The following is a 15087-nucleotide window of genomic DNA, read 5'->3' as shown; positions in this document are numbered from 1 at the left end:
TCTTTGTATTTCATTGCATTACCCCTGGAGGTGGAGCTGGAGGGAGTGAAGTTTGTAGTGGCTCTTGTTTTGTAAATTGTCATTGTAAATAAAGCATAATATTATACGAAAAAAATTTGTACGATATTATCTGTGCATCTATGGCATCTTAAGGCTTATCCCCTCATGTTGATTCCATTTCAGCATTATATATATCTGAATCAGACAGTCTTTGTAGTGAACTACAGCGTTGGTGTTTTTTTGCTAGACTCAAAGTACAGAATTTACATTAGATAGATGTTTAAAAGAAAATTCCTTTTTTGTTATTGTTTGTAAGTCAGGGGGGAAAGTCAATTTCATTTAAATGTAGCCTGTCTACATGATCCTTATAAATTAAGCATGTCACACTGAAATAAGGGTCTAAAATAAGAAGGTAATAAATACCCAGTGGGGACTGCATAAATTATTCCAAAACAAAGCACCAAGTCAACTCAACAAATTGTGTACAATTTGTTGGAACAAATACTGGAAATCATTTAATTATAAAAGTGAGAATCCCAGAATAAGCTTCTGTGGTTTTTGGATTTGCTTTGTTTAAGTATTTTTTCTTTGAGCTTCTACATTAAAGGATTAAGAGGCACATCTGCAGAAGTTGGACCCCTGTCCAAGCTTGACCTGTAGATACTGAGACTGTGGGCAAAACAAAGGTTTTATAGAATAAAATAAGGGCACAACAAACATTATCTGGATTATAAAATTCCAACTCAAGACAAACTTTACCCTACATAAAAATGTTGCAAAACTAGTCTGGTTCCTTGCTGTCTTTACCAACTATCTCCTGGCACACGATTATATATGCATAAAGGCTACTAGCCTTTATGCACTGAAATGTGTTCAGTAGAAAGTACAGCAGAACAAGACATGGACATTTCACTGGAATGAAAGCTTCCAAGAGCTGCATTCACTGAGACGTTTTCCAGCAGGTAGTGATTAATAAACCAAGGCCTAATAATACACATTACATGTAAAATCCATTACAACCTAATGCTGTGTGCTGCCAATTTAAATGAAATCCAAGCAGTGGGCAGAAATGTATTAATTATTTAAAGACAAAGATGAGAAATCAATGGAAGTATTTATAGACATAAATATGGTGAAGACATGCATGAGATGTTTCCAATAATGGGTTTCCCTGTTTGTATTTAGTCATTGTCACGAATCGGCACCCAGAATCCAGAACCAATGCTTGGCTCCCTGCTCTCGACTCTTACTTCTGCCTTTAACAGCCACCTTTCACCTCTGGAGGAGCCCTCGGCTAATTGGATGCCGCCAGGTCTTAAAAAGAGAGGAGCCAAACGAGGGTTCTGGACGAGCAGAGGGGCGTTATCAAATTCTTTTGGGCAGAAGGTCACGGTACAAGGGGTAGGCAAAAGTGTGGTCAGACAGGCCAGGTCGGTGCTGGCGGAATTCAAGCAAAGTCAGACAGGCAAGGGTCAAAACCAGGAGATCAATCAGAAGGGTCAGACAGACACGGGTCGGATTACGGATTTCAGAATAGTCGGTTATCAGGCCAAGGTCAGGATTACAGTAGTCAGGAAAGGCAGGCAGGGTCAAAACAGGAATCAAAATATGAATATAACACTCCCAGGAACTCACATATGGAACCAAACAACAGGCAATAAGAAATTACATAAAGTTCTTAAAATACCTCACGCCAGCGTCAGTTTGCGTATAAATCAAGGAAGTGTGCGCCGCGCGCGCCATATGAACCGTCAGAGAGGAAGAATCAACGAGGCGGGTGTCCCCGCCGAGAGCGCGGTGGGCGTCCCCACCGGACCAATAGACCACCAGGGTGAGTTTTCCTCACAGTCATTAGGGTTCATAATTCAAATTTGCAAAATTTACTCATTTACATGAAGGCAATGTGCAAAAAAATGGGTACAATTGGCATGTTGCATTCTGCCTATTGCAAATTTGAATTGTTGCAGGTCCCTGCATTCTGTTTTGGAGTGCAGAAATCAGTGCCTACACCCCATGAATATAGTGCTGCCTGCATTTGGGGGGTGGGAGGGAGGAGACATCCCTGTTCTTGCACCCCTTAATAATTTTGCCCAGGGGCTTTATGTTGTTTTTACCCTGTGAATTAGTTGCAGCCATAACCATGTCAATCTGTTAAAGATGTTCTGTACATATTAGAGATCCTCCAACTGGTTAGCATGGTGGAGCTATCATTTCTTGGATATTGTTCTTTTTTTATGTATTCCATTACCAACCTCAATGGTTTTTCTTTAGAACAAATCATCCTGGTGATTCAGGCCAATAGAAATAACTGCCCATTCGTTCAAACTGATGAAAGAGCTTAAAATATATGAATATATTTTATATTCTTTTCACCTTTATCGCTAATACATTTATAACGGTTAAAGGTAAAAAATTACTTTCAGGTAAAATAAAGGTATATAAACCCAACTTACATATAGGATATGTTTATTTCTTCAAGTCTTTTGGGTACTGCTATAAAACATACAGTTTTCCCAGTTCTAGTCATCTATAAACACCAATCAGATATTTGTTTCGTTTTTGTAAATGCTACCTGCTGATATATTGTTCTTTTATGACATTACCTCCTCAGGCATTCTCCAAATGTTACTACTACCATAGCAGCTCAAGAATCACAGTTTGTTAGATCTTGTTGATACTACTGTTATTTATTGGGCCATTCAAATGCTCTGATGAGATAGAATAAGCTATCAATGTGATTCTGTGATTTAATTTCACATATTTGTGATTGAATAATGGTTGATCCCAATGTTATTAATAGGAAAAAAAGATAAATATATAGGAAGGCCGATATTTTTTCCCAGAAGAGGTGGCAATCCTATCTGTAAGGCACTGGCCTGTCAGCACACATACAGGGTGAGTTTGAGCAAAATGCATACTTTCATGTTGTACTTTTGTGTGCTATAAGCCTATGGCCTACATTGTCACTAGCCTAGGGCCTACAGCACACAGGGCATATTGTCTGTCTGCAGAGAAGCCCCTTATAGTGGCTGTTTGGCCTGAAATTACCTGTTACCTTCTTTTTTTGACCATGCCCATTTTTGTGACCACACCCCCTAATTACCATGTTCATTTTACAAAATTTCGCAGGTTATAAAAGTTTGAACATATTTCTGTGTTTTTTTTTTTTTTAGTTATTAAAGTTTTGCTAATGAAGTTGAATTGCCCTTTAAACTGTGAGTCTAACTTTTCCCAAGGGACCTGTTATCTTATATTGTTACAATTACTTATCTAGATTGCTTATCTAGATACATTTGAATTGTTACAAATGTATCTTAGCTTCTATTGTGGCTGTTCTGGGCTCTCTGCCAAAAGCCAATAAAGTTAAAAACATTGTTTCTTTTTCTGGCTGTTCAGCGCAGAGAAAAACGGGGCTTTTCAGTACAAATGAGGGACTGCAGGTTGAGCTATCAAAAGAGGGACTGTCCCTCTAAAAACCGGACAGTTGGGAGGTATGCATATGTAACAAAGTTGGGATATAAGCGTCTGGAAATGTATAAATAATATTATTATTAATAATTTTTCATTTCATTATTAATATCTGGCCCACTAGACAAATATTCTGGAATTGGATTTCTGGGTTTTTAAAAATGTCCCTGGCCCTTTTCCTTAAAACTGGTGCACAAAAACAGAAATTCTAGAACAATCTGTAAAAAAATTTAGATAGTCTTTGTTAGTTCATAATGGCTGGAGTTTCAAGTTGGAGTTTCAATTTAAAAGAAAATAAAAACACAAATTAGTTATGTCCAACTCTTACAGCACTATAGCAAAAAAAGGGAAAGTTGTGCACACTACTAAAACCTTAGATGGGGTTGCAATGAGGCTGTGACCATACAGTTCATACAGACAAATACAAGAGGTCCTCTGCACTCAACCCATTATCAATATATTAAGGACGCAGACATTTAATGCCTTAAGATACTAAATATGATCTCCCCTTTAAACAAAACAGGGATTGTTTGTCCATATATTGAAATATATTCAGGATGGCCAACTACATCAGTCATCCCTGGTCTGGCCAGTCCTACACTCACTTCCATCTGATTCATTAAGAATTCCGCAGCTTGATTACTTCATTATACATTTCACACCGGCACTAAGTTTTACCTGCAACTTGCTTTGAATTTTAAAACTCGCAAATGACTTCCAAACTCTTATAGCAATGACATCTCCCTGTATGGGTGCTGGTCACCCCCAAAAGATACATATATTAATCCCTTCTCTTGCATGGCTTCTTAGCAAATATAGATGAATGCTGGAGAACTTGCTACTTTATGTGCAGTCATGCATCAAAAGAAAATGGTAATTAGCCAGTCAGTATGTAAATGCCTGGCATCCATTTTTTGAATGGCATTCTTAATTCCCTGTCACAAGTTGAACATTGATGGCACTTATAACAATGCAACTGTTACATAGTATAATGACAAGTAATTTAAATTTGTACCAAGAACATTGGCTAGCCCTCCCCTTAAAATTGGCACCAAAAAGGGTGTGATCTTTAATTTATTGCTTTTATATGTGCCACTTTTCTCTAAGCCCCAATATGAATTTGCACTGGACTTTGCTAGATATGTTTATAGAATACCCTGGTTAATATCAGTAGAAAGGCGATGACAGACCTTGATCAGTTTTCCTGTGCTGACTCCAGATGGCCTGCCTAGACTCGGATATCCACAGAGCACAAAACAAAGTCAAATACCATTGCTAATTCAGCATGTAGCCCGGCACACTTCTTTTGTTCTCCTTATGAATGAAGTGAATAGACAAAAGTGTGGGAAACTCTGAGTTACTTGGAACTCACAGAGTCAGGAGCTCTTAACAAAGTCCTTTCACAAGTTCAACATCTGCCTGCGAGAGAAAGAGCGGGAAACTACACAGAGAGAAAGAGCGAAAGCCTGGGGTCGTTTAGCTAATTAGATTAGCACATAGTTCTGATTTTGTTTTGCAAACATTCATGTACATAAGGCATTCATTCAGGCACCAACATTTTGTGTGCCACCTGGTTCCTTTAAATATGATTGATTAGCTTTAAATTGTATTATTGTTATAAGCGGAAGCCTGTTGTGTGGAGATAAATGTGTTTTGTTTAAGGCAAATGGGATTGTGCCAGAATTGTGAAATAAATGTCTGTACACACAGAATTCTTTATATAAATAGCCAATATGTGGTCTCACATTATTTTGTGTTAGCCATTCAGTAAAATGCATTTTAATCTCCTCCTCATAAAATTGTTGTATAATAACACTGGAGTGCAGAAGCATAGGTATATACACCATATTATGCTTTTTCACTGCAAAATTGACATAATTTTTCTGCACAGCATCTTAAAAACATTTACACAGCCAAGTGAACCATACCTTTACTTAGTCCTCAGTGGAGGAATATATACACATTTATTCATTTGACTGGGTAAAGAAATACTGAACTAGCTGTTCCAACAACCTTTGAAATCTCCTTAATAGGCATTTATGAAAGTGTTCCCTCAAGTGGCCAGATTGACATGATAAAAATGCAAACATTGTCTGCAAAGTTGTGTTCATATCAGTGCAATTCATAAAAAGTACTTGCACTTGCTCCTTGTACTAACATGTACTTGTGGAAGCACCAGTGTACCTGTCCAGCCTGCTCTATGCATGGAGGTAATTGCATGGTTTTCCTGTCATTTGCACCATTAGCTGCTATTGACTACCATCAAGCCTATAGGATGCAAATTACATTATTTATACTGCATGTATTGCATCACCAGAATCATGGCATTACCAACTATGACAATGTTGGATGCAATTTGGAGCATGGCTGTAAAGATCCTGCAATGAACAATTCGATTTGAGTCTTAGAAGTGCACTAAGCTGTGTTTGTAAACAGCCCATTATGATTTTTTACATGCTTTGGTTTTACTAAGAATTCACTTTTTAAAATGTAATAGCTGTTAAAGTCTCCAGTGGCGCAACTAACTAATAGGGAGCAACAGGAGGCCCCGCAAGGGGGTGGTTGCATGTGACCTTCGAATACATGCAAAACACACATGAAACCAAGGCTGACCCACTATTTTTTTGGCGTATCCCAGGTGACCCATGATGGAGTGTGCGGGGAAAGAGCGCGATGAGAGCCCAGAACATGTTTTTTGCAGTGGTGCCAAGGCCTTTGAATTTGCATTACTGAAGGGATCATTTAATAAGCAAGAGCAAAGTAAAGTAAAAGGTACAGACTTATCATTACAGGGAAAAATCAATAACTTAAATATGAATAATTGTTTGTTTAAATAAGACACAATGGAAAATTATGTTTCCATCTTTTGGAGCTTTCTGCACAACAGATTTGTGAATAATGGATCACATACCCAATTAAAACAGCAACTAAAACATAAAGTGCAACTGTTTTTTTTTCTTAGAATAACTTTGTCTACCTTGTGCTAAAGTTGATTTCAAGGAGGGAAGCACCGAATCCAGGATTCGGTTCAGAATTCGGCCTTTTTCAGCAGAATTTGGCCGAATCCTTCTGCCCAGCCGAACCGAATTCGAATCTGAATTTGCATATGCAAATTAGGGTCAGGGAGGGAAATCACGTGACCTTTAATCACAAAACAAGGGAGTAAATAATGTTTTCCCATTCCCACCCCTAATTAGCATATGCAAATTAGGGTTTGGATTCGGTTCAGAATTCGGCCGAATCTTTCGCAAAGGATTCAGGGGTTCGGCCGAATCCAAAATAGTGGATTCGGTGCATCCCTAATTTAAAGTTGGTATGTTCCTTAAATCCCTTATTAAATATCATAAAAATAGCATATATATATATATATATATTTATATATATATATATATATATATATATATATATATATCTTGTTGTAGTGGACAGCACTCCGTTCCAAGTCCTTTACCCGGGTGCTCGGTAAGATCAGTATATAATGATCTAAAGATCATTAATAGCATAGATCCCAACTGGTGTGATAATGGTTTTTTCTTTGTGACTATGGACGTCAATAGTCTTTATACCATAATACCACATGAGGAAGGTCTCAGTGCGGTCAGGGAACTAATGGTAAATGCCGACAAATATGATGGCCCGCCCACGGAATTTATTCTGTCATTATTGCATTTCATCCTGTATAGGAATTACTTTAAATTTGAGAAGGACTATTACCTACAAACGTCTGGGACAGCAATGGGGTCCAATGTGGCCCCTACATATGCAAATGCCTTCATGCATGCTTATGAAATGCAATATATTTTATGTAACCCCATGTTTCGTAAATTTGGTGGATACTATAGACGTTACATAGACGATCTGTTTTTCTTATGGTTTGGATCGGAAGAGGATTTGTTAGAATTTTTTGGGGAGCTCAATTCACACAACAGTACTGTACGCTTCACCCTGCATTATGATTTTGAGAAAATTGATTTTTTGGATGTGACTATATATAAGCAATGTGGCCAATTACATATTAAATATTTAGGAAACCCACGGACAGGAATACACTGCTGCATTTTAACAGTAGCCATCCTAAACACCTCCTAAAATCTCTCCCGAAGTCACAAATGTTGCGGGCCGTAAGGATTACAAGTGAGGAGCAGGAGAGACAACGAGCAATACACGATATGGCAAGTGACTTTTTAGCAAGGGGCTACCCCGCAGCCCTGATAAAGGAAACAGAGTCTTGGGCACTAACATTGGATAGAGCATGAGTGTTAAAAAATATAGGAGACTCCAGGAAGGTTGGGGATAGTGGGTAAAACAAATTGTTTTATATGACAATTTATGGCCCACATACACCTCTAATTAAGCAATCTGTTTTGCAGAATTGGCCTATTGTTGCAACGGATCCAGACTTGGGTAAACTGGTAAGTGACGGCTTTTCTTTTGGTTATAAACGCAGAAGGAATCTCAAGGAACTACTGACACAAACGGATCCAATTAACAAATACGCTTGTCACTCCAAGGTGCTGGCAGGTAGATTCGGAGTGTACAGATGTGGCAACTGTAGTATGTGTAGTACACTTATAACGGGCAACCAGTTTTTTCACCCATACACGGGCAAAGCATACAAGATAAAAGACAGGTTAACCTGTACGTCTAAAAATGTGATATATATAATCAAATGCCCGTGCGGACTTGTGTACTGCGGTAAGACATGCAGACAATTGAAGGAGCGCATTAGTATGCATCGCTCCTCAATCAGGGCAGCTTTGGATCCTAAACCTAAGGGGGACACAAAAAAACAGGACATATCCAAACAGCCGGTAGCACAGCACTGGCTAAATGCTAAACATTCTATTGCAGCTTTTAAGTGTATGCCGATAGACTCTATTCCAACGCCCCCACGGGGAGGAGATGTTGATCGTTTATTGCTCCAGCGTGAGGCCTTTTGGACCTATGAACTTGACAGTGTGGCGCCTAGAGGATTGAATACCTACCTTCAATTTAATAGTTTCTTACCATTGAGATGATGTTGAATTTTATGATTCTGTTTGCACTTTGCAGAGTACTTTAAATTATACTACTAATGTTGGTAGGGATTTCTTTGGGGTTACATGCTGTAAAAAAATGTGTCTATATACTATATATGTGTGCAGTTTAAGACTATTTATATGGCACAACAGTAGCTTTTATATGGACATTCCCACATGTTTTTAGGATATTTTTTATATGTATTTAAGCACTTTATTGTTATTTCACATCAATCAGGAGATGTTGAGATTAGCTGTCTACTATGGATGCATTAGCACTTTAGCACATGGATTACTGTTTGTTTTTATATGATAATTACTGAAGGGTCACTTCCTGTTTGCATTTGGGAGGGGAGGGTATTTATTCAGTGAATTGTTTGGCACATGTTTCACCTTGAGAAAGGTCCCAAAGGTTACATATGCAATAACACTTTTCTACTTTAAAAAATCCTGGTGTTGCTGGTCTTTTTTTATTTTTTTATATATATATATATATATATATATATATATATATATATATATATATATATATATATATATATATTGATAAGATGGGTGGCACTCCGCTTCTCGACTACACCCAGTTGCACGGTTAAAGTTTTCATATATTTCCAGAATGAACCAGCAACACAGGTTTTTTTCAATAGAAAAGTGTATTTAGTATGTTAGTAAAGCATGTTCCAGCCAACGTGACTTTTCGGTCCCCACTGGGACCTTTCTCTTGCTTGAGAAAGGTCCCAGTGGGGACCGAAACGTCACGTTGGCTGGAACATGCTTTACTAACATACTAAATACACTTTTCTATTGAAAAAAACCTGTGTTGCTGGTTCATTCTGGAAATATATATATATATATATATATATATATATACCAAGTCCAAAACTGGTGCACACAGAATCAAAAGTATACTGCCTGGGTGCTGGTTGTACATGAATAAATCATAAACCAAGCAAAAAAAACACACTCACAGGACATCTTATAGGTGCAAAACAATTTAGTGTTTTATTTCGACGTTTCGGCTATTCACTTAAGCAGTCATCAGGAAGTGATCCTGATGACTCTTAAGTGAATAGCCGAAACGTCGAAATAAAACACTAACTTGTTTTGCACCTATAAGAAGTCCTGTGAGTGCGTTTTTTTGTCATGTTTACCGTATCTGTAACAAACATATCTTCCTGTCACATTATATGGCTACTTATCAATAGCTTTGGTGGCTGGTTTCTCTCAGCTATATGTTCTGTTAGTACTTAGTACTTTCCCACACTAACCCCCATAGAGCCATATTGATCTGTTCATAAAAAAAGTGTGCCGTGCAACAAAACTCATTAGCAATGCTGCTTGACTTTGGCTTTGTATTTGGTGGGAAAGCTGGTCATCAGAAAGCCATCTGGGAAACAGTGATGAGAGTATATGATTAATCCTACTGACCACTATATAGCCTCTAATGCTGCAAATTTACCAGCATCTGGCTAAAATACACTATGGAGTCAACAGGCACATATGCACACGGTTCAGAAGAAGCACTTAGAGCAACTATACAGAAGTACCTGAAGTCTGTTTGAGCAAGCAAGGGGCTGTTTGGGCCTCTGTATACCTAATATGCCAGGGCTTATTTTGAATACCAATCCAGACCTGCTTCTTTCTGCCAAAATACAGAACCTGACCAACCAAGGAGTATATTTATGTTAGGGATTCATGCCTGCCACTAGTTTAGAAACACCAATAGCACTTCAATGTCTAAAACTATTGCACTTCTGTTACAGAATTACAAAATGAATGTAAAATACTAACCCTGACCCTAAATTTTGTTTATTTTGCTGTTTTTTTTAAGCAATATATTCTCTAGCTGTTACAAAAACAAGTATTTGTGTGTGTTTTTTTGTAGTAAATATTTTTTTTTTTGAAGGAAAAAAAATCAATGAACTGGGATTTATGATAAAGATTTCACATGAGCATGTATTCCAGCCCCTGGATATTACTCTTTGACTGGACGCCATATGGGGCAAAAAGATGTTTCCCAGAGAATAAAAGGTCTGCCCTTTATGTGGAGCAGATTGCCCTTAGAAACAGAATGAGCTAATCTTTGCTTTCTTACAGCCCGGCTGAGAAGGAGTGACAGACACTTTCCCACAAGTTCACAAAAAGGAGCAAAGGCCCCACAGCTGCTTCACTATACAAAAGGCCTGACCTTATTCATTTAAAAACCAATGAAAAGGAAAGAATGGGATTGTGTGCTTAAATCTTACCTGGGTTTGGTTACATGAAGGCCAGTAACTGTAAACTTATGCTTAGATTATTGGCTGGGAAATATGGTCCTTGCTTTCATATATCATTTAGTGCCCTGTAGACATCTGAGCAGCAACTTTTCTTACAGCTCATGTCATTTCAGTTTAAATAGATGGATATTTGAAAGGATACCATTATGCATTGCTGACATAGGCAACAAAGTAAACTTATCTTTACCCATTCTCTCCCACATTTATTTATGTGCACTGGGTGATTCAACTGCATGGTCAGTTCAGGAAAAACAGTGACTGTAGCATGGTACACCCAAGCAAACATATAAAAATACTGTATAAAAGTACATATTCATCAAGGCGTGCTGCTAATCTGGTAAAATTATAAAAATCCTTTGAAAATATTGTCTGGTTGTAGCTTTCAGTGTCGGACTGGGACACTAGGGGCCCACCCAAAAACCTTTGACTAGGGGCCAGGGGCGTAACTACCGGGGGAGCAGGGGGTGCAACTGGGCCAGGGCCCGCAACCCCGCAGGGCCCCCCCGGCAGATCGCACACGATGCAGCCGGCTGGAGTCGGCTGCAGCGTGAGAGAAAAATCACACGGACGAGGTTGGGGGCAGGCCCGGCTGCACGGCCCGCACCAGGGCCCGCCCCCACCTAGTTCCGTTACTGCTAGGGGCCCACTAATTTATCTTAAACCAGGGGCCCACTCTTAGTAGTATTATTATTCCTCTCTTCACTCAACCTCTATTCTCCTAGTCTCTTTTCTTTACATACTATAATACTATAATCTATTATTCCATCTCTTTAGCCACTTTGTTCTCATAGAAATAGGGAATGGCCATTAAACAGGCCACATGTCTAGCAGCATAAGGGCCCACTGACACCTTGGCCCACCAGGACTTTTCCAGGTATCCCTAAGTGTCAACATTTGTAGATACAGGTATGGGAGCTGGTATGCAGAATGCTTGCGACCTGGGTTTTTCCCGATAATGGATCTTTCTGCAATTTGGCTCTTCCTACCTTAAGTCTACTAGAAAATCATGTAAATATTAAGTAAACCCAATAGGTTGGTTTTGCTTATAATACGGATTAATTATGTCATAGTTTTACTATATCATAGTTTGTATCAAGTACAAGGTACTGTTTTATTATTACAGAGAAAAAGGAAATCCTTTTATTTGGCTAAAATGGAGTACATGAGAGTCTTTTTGTAATTCTGAGCTTTCTGAATAACAGGTTTCTGGACAACGGATCCCATACCTCTAGTTTATTGTATGACGTAATTTATTTTCTGCATATTCTATTTATACATATGAAAGGCACTTACATATGAATGACTGATTATGTAAGTAACTATGGCAACCCCCACTCATATGTATAACTCTAATATGCCAAGATGCTATGTTCACCCATGTACACCCAACAGCCCTTCTGTGGTACACTAAAATTAAAAATGTTTTACTTTGAATTCTATTTCTACATATCTCTCTCATGATATTTGTCTATCAATCTTTATCTAATTATATTTATCTCTAGTTAAAGTTACCTCTAATCTACCTCTGTCTATTTGTGTGATTCTATGAAGATTAGAGCCAATATTTTCACATTGTCCAGTAATTAGCTATTTCCCGCCAAAAGCACAGTGCAGCTAAATACATGAATTACTGGAATCATTAAGTGTGTGCTGCCAGAATGCTATTGATTGGTGGCATCAGTCAGAAGCCCACCCTTGGTAAAGGCAGTATTTTCCCAGCACAGGTCACAATGTTCTCAGAATACTATATCCCCTCTCACACACTCCCCACCTGCTCCTCTGAGAGGAGGTCATTATATCCAAGCCATTCACTGTCAATGCAGCATGACATAATGGATGCTTCTTTTATTGTACTCTCAGCATTGCTGATTGGCTGCAGAGTGTGGGAAACTGCAGCAAGCCAGACACCCACATATCTTAAGTCAGTCTGATGAGTATAAATACAGGGCACATGCATTTTGACACAGCACACATTCATATCAGACGGACACAAGTGGATTGTTACTCCAGAACCTCAAAATGGCACCCAGCACTGCTTTTTTAGAGCAACAAAAGATGTCTCCAAAGGAAAAAAATAAGGTAAGTTGCTTTGATACATATATAGGACAGCTGGGTACAAAGATGTATTTTAAGTTAACGAGAAAGTACAACTCCCAGAATCCTTTTAATTACAATGGTAGATGAGAGTGTTTCCAGTGGACTAACCCACAGTTCTTCTCTCTTCTTTAGCTACGAAAGCCAGTTGTGGAGAAGATGCGTAGGGACAGGATTAACAGCAGCATTGAACAGCTGAAAGTTCTCCTGGAAAATGTCTTCCACAAGCAGCAGCCCAACGTGAAGCTGGAGAAGGCTGATATCTTGGAGATGACAGTCACTTACCTGAGACAACAAACTCTTCAGCTAAAAAGTAAGAACTGATTAACACATATCTTTTTGTCATTAGTTCTAGTTCTAAGTGATTGAATCTAGGGTGTAAGCTTTCTTTAAAGCAAATAAAAATTACTAGATTTTATGAAGCAGCGCTGAAGTTTCACTGACTAATAATAGATATATGGTTAATGGTTTCTAGTTCCACACACCTGCTTAGAACTAGGCTTCTTTATGATTAGGGATTCATGCAAAGAATCCCAGTTACTGGCAACTAAGCCTGCTTTAAGAGTATTTTATATTTATACTGTATATATTTAAACATTTTTTAAAATGTTTAATAAAGGGGTGTAGATCATAGCTAAGTCAGCAATCTTTTATAATGTTGACAGTTGAAATCTTTTGTCTTGGAATATGGATATTATAAATGCTTTTAGAGCTTCAAGGATTGCAATGTATGAACACAAGATGATCAATAGTTATGGGTCAGTTTGCTGATCCTAGATTGGTGGGTGCCACAGACCAGATTTGGGTTCCTCTTCTCAGTTGATTTCTATCAGCTCATAAGTACCTCTGAATTGACTCATTATATTACTCTGTGACTTTAACCCTATTTCTCCTTTTCCTTCAGGTGAAATCCCTCATAACAATGACATCCAGATGGATTACAAAGTTGGTTACTCCAGATGTTTTGAGGAAGTTATTGACTTTTTATCACTTCACCAAAAGCAGCCAGAAACCGAAGCCAAGCTAATCAGCCATTTCAACTCAAAAACAGCTGCCAGCTGCATTTCATCATTTCCTATGAGATGCAATCCATCCAAACCTGAAAATGGCATTGGTAGAAGCAGTCTTTGGAGGCCGTGGTAGATGTGAAGATGTTTGGCATTCAAAATAACCCAGAGGATTGTGTGACTTGCTCAGTTATGGTCCTCTTATACTGTAGGGAATATTTTCCTGTACCTCTTATGCAAGGGGTTTATATTTGTTTGATAAAATGGAGTGTGGCTCCATTGTCTTTTTAGCCCTTCAGGTGCACTGACAATGACACCCAAGGTTAAACTGGCTCTGAGCAATATGGGCATTAGCCCAACACTCTGTTAAAAGTATTGTACTTTGCAAAATAGTAGTACTTTGCATGTGAGGAAGTGAAAAGCATATGCGTAGTTGCATTTGCCTTCAATATGAAGTGTTTCTATTAAGATGTATAGGTTGTACATGTAGGTTTATAAACCTTACTACGTGCCAATAAGCACTTATGTCTCAGGCTAGTTTGATTCTGCCATGCAGAGAATCACTGTGTAACAGTTGTAGTGATGGATAGCTATATCTATAATTCAGTAGAAGAAGATATCTTAAGCTTTGGATATAAAAACTTTATGTCATACTATAATGGGTAACTGACTAGATCTTGGTTAGTCCAAAAATATTGTGAAAATATTGTTGCATGTGCTAACCAATGTAAGGTTCAATGAAATGTGGAATATTTCTACATACAGTATGTTTGTTTTTCATAAAAATAGCATCAGTATTTTTGCATTATAGTAAAGAATATATGTAAGAGATTCAATGTATTTCATTTTGGAATCAATGTACCTATTTCCACGGCAAAATGTTTTGCTTAGCGGAAAACATGTTAATGCATATTGTATATGCCCTACCTGTATCTTTATTTCATTGAGAAATAAATAAATGTATTTTTGTTATAATAAAAATTAAGCTGCATGTTCATCTTTTTAAATGTCTCCACCATGTACTTATAGACTATTTCAGTGCACATTGCAGAGATCACATTATATAGCAGTTAAATACTACAAATCATGATTGTGGTTCTGGAGAAGTCACTAATGAATAAAACAGTTTCCACTTAGAACAATATAAAATCTGTATTCCATAATGAAAGTAAAAATTTCTTAGCAACTTTGCAGTTTACATACATTTTAAAACAACGCAAAGTT

At 38.0% G+C, this 15087-nt stretch overlaps 1 protein-coding gene across 1 annotated transcript; it reads left to right on the top strand.

The window, feature by feature from the left end:
• The first annotated feature begins 12732 nt into the window (after positions 1-12732).
• Positions 12733-14844, top strand: hes5.2.L (hairy and enhancer of split 5, gene 2 L homeolog). Its single transcript, NM_001088505.2, is given in 4 exon segments — positions 12733-12779; positions 12782-12841; positions 12992-13169; positions 13761-14844. Coding segments are annotated over 3 exon segments (477 nt in total). The 5' UTR covers positions 12733-12779; the 3' UTR covers positions 14000-14844.
• Positions 14845-15087: the final 243 nt, after the last annotated feature.

The sequence above is a fragment of the Xenopus laevis genome, chromosome 7L, assembly GCF_017654675.1.
Source record: "Xenopus laevis strain J_2021 chromosome 7L, Xenopus_laevis_v10.1, whole genome shotgun sequence".
Classification (NCBI taxonomy): Eukaryota; Metazoa; Chordata; class Amphibia; order Anura; family Pipidae; genus Xenopus; species Xenopus laevis.
This window is presented reverse-complemented; position numbering and strand designations above follow the sequence as displayed.